The 2,500-nt window shown below is 56.4% G+C and overlaps 1 protein-coding gene across 1 annotated transcript in view; it reads right to left on the reverse strand.

Moving 5' to 3' along the window:
- Window positions 1–173: 173 nt before the first annotated feature.
- The window catches only part of LOC311124861 (forkhead box protein O3-like), a 5,100-nt gene continuing 2,773 nt past the window's right edge, over window positions 174–2,500 (reverse strand). The window contains exon 1 of the mRNA XM_084198960.1: window positions 174–2,500. This exon is cut by the window's right edge and continues 2,773 nt beyond it. Within this exon, the coding sequence (XP_084055086.1) occupies window positions 244–1,617 (1,374 nt within the window). The 5' untranslated portion in view covers window positions 1,618–2,500 and the 3' untranslated portion in view covers window positions 174–243.

Below are 2,500 nucleotides of genomic sequence, written 5' to 3' on the forward strand. Positions count from 1 at the left end.
TCCCTCCTCTCTCTCTGTCTCTCTCCCTCTCTGTCTCTCTCTCTGTCTCCCTCCCTCTCTTCTCCTCCCTCTGTCTCCCTCCCCTCTCTGTATCCTTCCCTCTCTGTCTCTCTCTCTCTGTCTCCCTCCCTCTCTGTCTCTCTCTCTCTCTCCCTCCCTCCCTCTCTGTCTCTCTCTCTCTCTGGCACAGACAGTGACATGGATACTGACCTGCTCTGCCCCCTCCAGGGTGTGGCCTTCCTCTCAGCCAGGGACCCAGCTCTGCGGTCCCTGCTTGGTGCTGGTGAAGCTGCCCAGGTTGGGTCCGTTCAGGTTGGCCAGAGAGTCAAAGTTAAAGTCCAGGCCATCTGCGTCCATCAGCTCGTTTCTGATTATGGACTCCATGTCACACTCCAGGCTCCCGTTAAACATGTCCAGGTCCAGGTCAGTGGGGAAGCGGTCGGGGCCTAGCGAGCAGATCCCACCGCTTCCACCAACGCTCCCGTTCAGGAAGAGTGACGAGTCAATCTGCATCATGGAGGAGCCGTTCGATCCAAGTCCCAGTGGAGAGTGCAGGAGCTGCTGCTTGGCGTTGGCCAGGCTGTTGGCCTCGTTGTTCATGCTCGGACCCCCATTCAGTGTCCTCAGGGAGCCCTGGTTATGGTTGTGGTGGTGCAGGAGTGCCACCTGCCCTCCCGCCGTGGTCCCAAAGGTCATCACGGGGTCGCTGCGGAGCACGAAGCCTCGCCTGGAGTTCTGGGAGATAACGGCGGCGGCGCTGGCCTGTGACATCAGCGGGTCGGACTGGGTCATCATGACGTCGCTGTGGCTGTGGCCCTCTGAGTTGAGCAGATCCTGCAGGGTCTGGCTGCCGAAGCGGGAGATGCAGGAGAAGGACGTCTGCTTGTTCTCCTGGATGGTCTGCATGGGGGCGGGCCGCAGGGAGGAGCCCGCTGTGAGGGGCCCGAAGATGGAGTTACTGTAGCCACCGCTGCCTGCACCATTAGAGGGGGATGGAGCAGAGGGAGAGGCGGTGGAGGAGGGGGAGCCCAGCCCGGCAGGCTTGGAGCCAAAGCTGAACCCTGAGGATCCTCTCTGGGTGGCTGGTCCGGTTGGGGTGGGGGCCAGGGCGATGTTATCCAGCAGCTCATCCATCAGGTCGTCCGTCAGACCCTCGTTCAGGTTCATGGTGCCCGCCAGGTCTGCCAGGCGAGGCAGCTCTGCGGGCAGTGCCTTCCCATTGGGCGTGGGGGTGTTCCCGGGCGACAGCGCCCCGCCGGGGCTGGAGTAGAGCATGGGCGACAGCGGCGGTTCATCATCCGGCACCTCGTCCAGCTCTGGGTTGGCCAGGATGGGTGAGAGGCGCCCACTCAGCGTGCTTGCGTTGGAGTTGGTGCGTGAGCGGAAGTCTGTCCAGGCGTCCAGCTCCTCACTGCTCCTTGATGTGGGGCTGCCCAGCCACTTGGAGAGCCCTGAAGGGCTGTCTCCGCCCCCCTCACCGGCCGCCGCTGCCTGGTGGGCTGCCTTCTTTTTGGCTGCGCGGCCGCGGGCAGACTTGGTGTACTTGTTGCTGTTGTCCATGGAGACAGCACGGCGCCGCGGGGCCTTCCCCCCCTTTCCTCCCTCTGGGTTTATCATCCACCAGGAACTCTTTCCCGTTCCCTCGTTCTGGACACGGATGAAACGACTGTGGAGGGAGAGGTTGTGCCGGATGGAGTTCTGTCAGAGAGAGGGAGAAGAAAGAGAGAAAGAATGTTAGAGTCCACTACAGCGCTCAACATCTTTAAATGTTATTAAGCAAACAATGCAGGTCATCAGTCTTCATATTATTTTCATTCTCCAATCAATGATTGTATGAATCATGTTCATTAAGTCCAGGAACATTGATTTATAAACCACCCATTGAGTTTGTACTAGAGCGGAACTATAAATCCATGTTCTTTGGGACTAGCGCTGCTAGAAGAATACAGCACCAAACCCATTGCTTTGACTGTTCATTCACTGCTCAATGGACGGCCCCAGATAGCAACACATTAATAACATGCAGCAACAATTAGCGTTGATGTTCCTATTGTAGTGTGTGTGTGTGTGTGTGTGTGTGTTTGTGTGTGTGTCTTAGGATGCGTTTACACAGGCAGCCCAATTCTGCATTTCTTTCTCACTAATTGTCTTTTGACCAATCAGATCAGCTCTGAAAAAGAGCTGATGCGAAAAGATCTGATGTGATTGGTCAAAAGACCAATTAGTGGTGTGACAGAAAAAAGATCAGCTCTGGGCTGCCCTTGTGAACACAGCCATTGTGCACTCTATCATTAATCACATATACAAAGGGACCCCTGTCAAGGCTTTGCGTAACAGGCATGTTTTGAAGTGTGTGTGTGTGTGTGTGCTTGGCAGGGGGATTGTGAGTCATCGCTGGTGTGTATTGATCTGAGACGAGCTCTTTCATGTTCAGAGCAGAGCGGGGAGGCACACAGTAGGGGACCCAACAACACACACACACATGCACACACACACACAT

The sequence above is a fragment of the Coregonus lavaretus genome, assembly GCF_964263955.1.
Source record: "Coregonus lavaretus genome assembly, contig: HAP1_SCAFFOLD_8702, whole genome shotgun sequence".
Taxonomy (NCBI): domain Eukaryota; kingdom Metazoa; phylum Chordata; class Actinopteri; order Salmoniformes; family Salmonidae; genus Coregonus; species Coregonus lavaretus.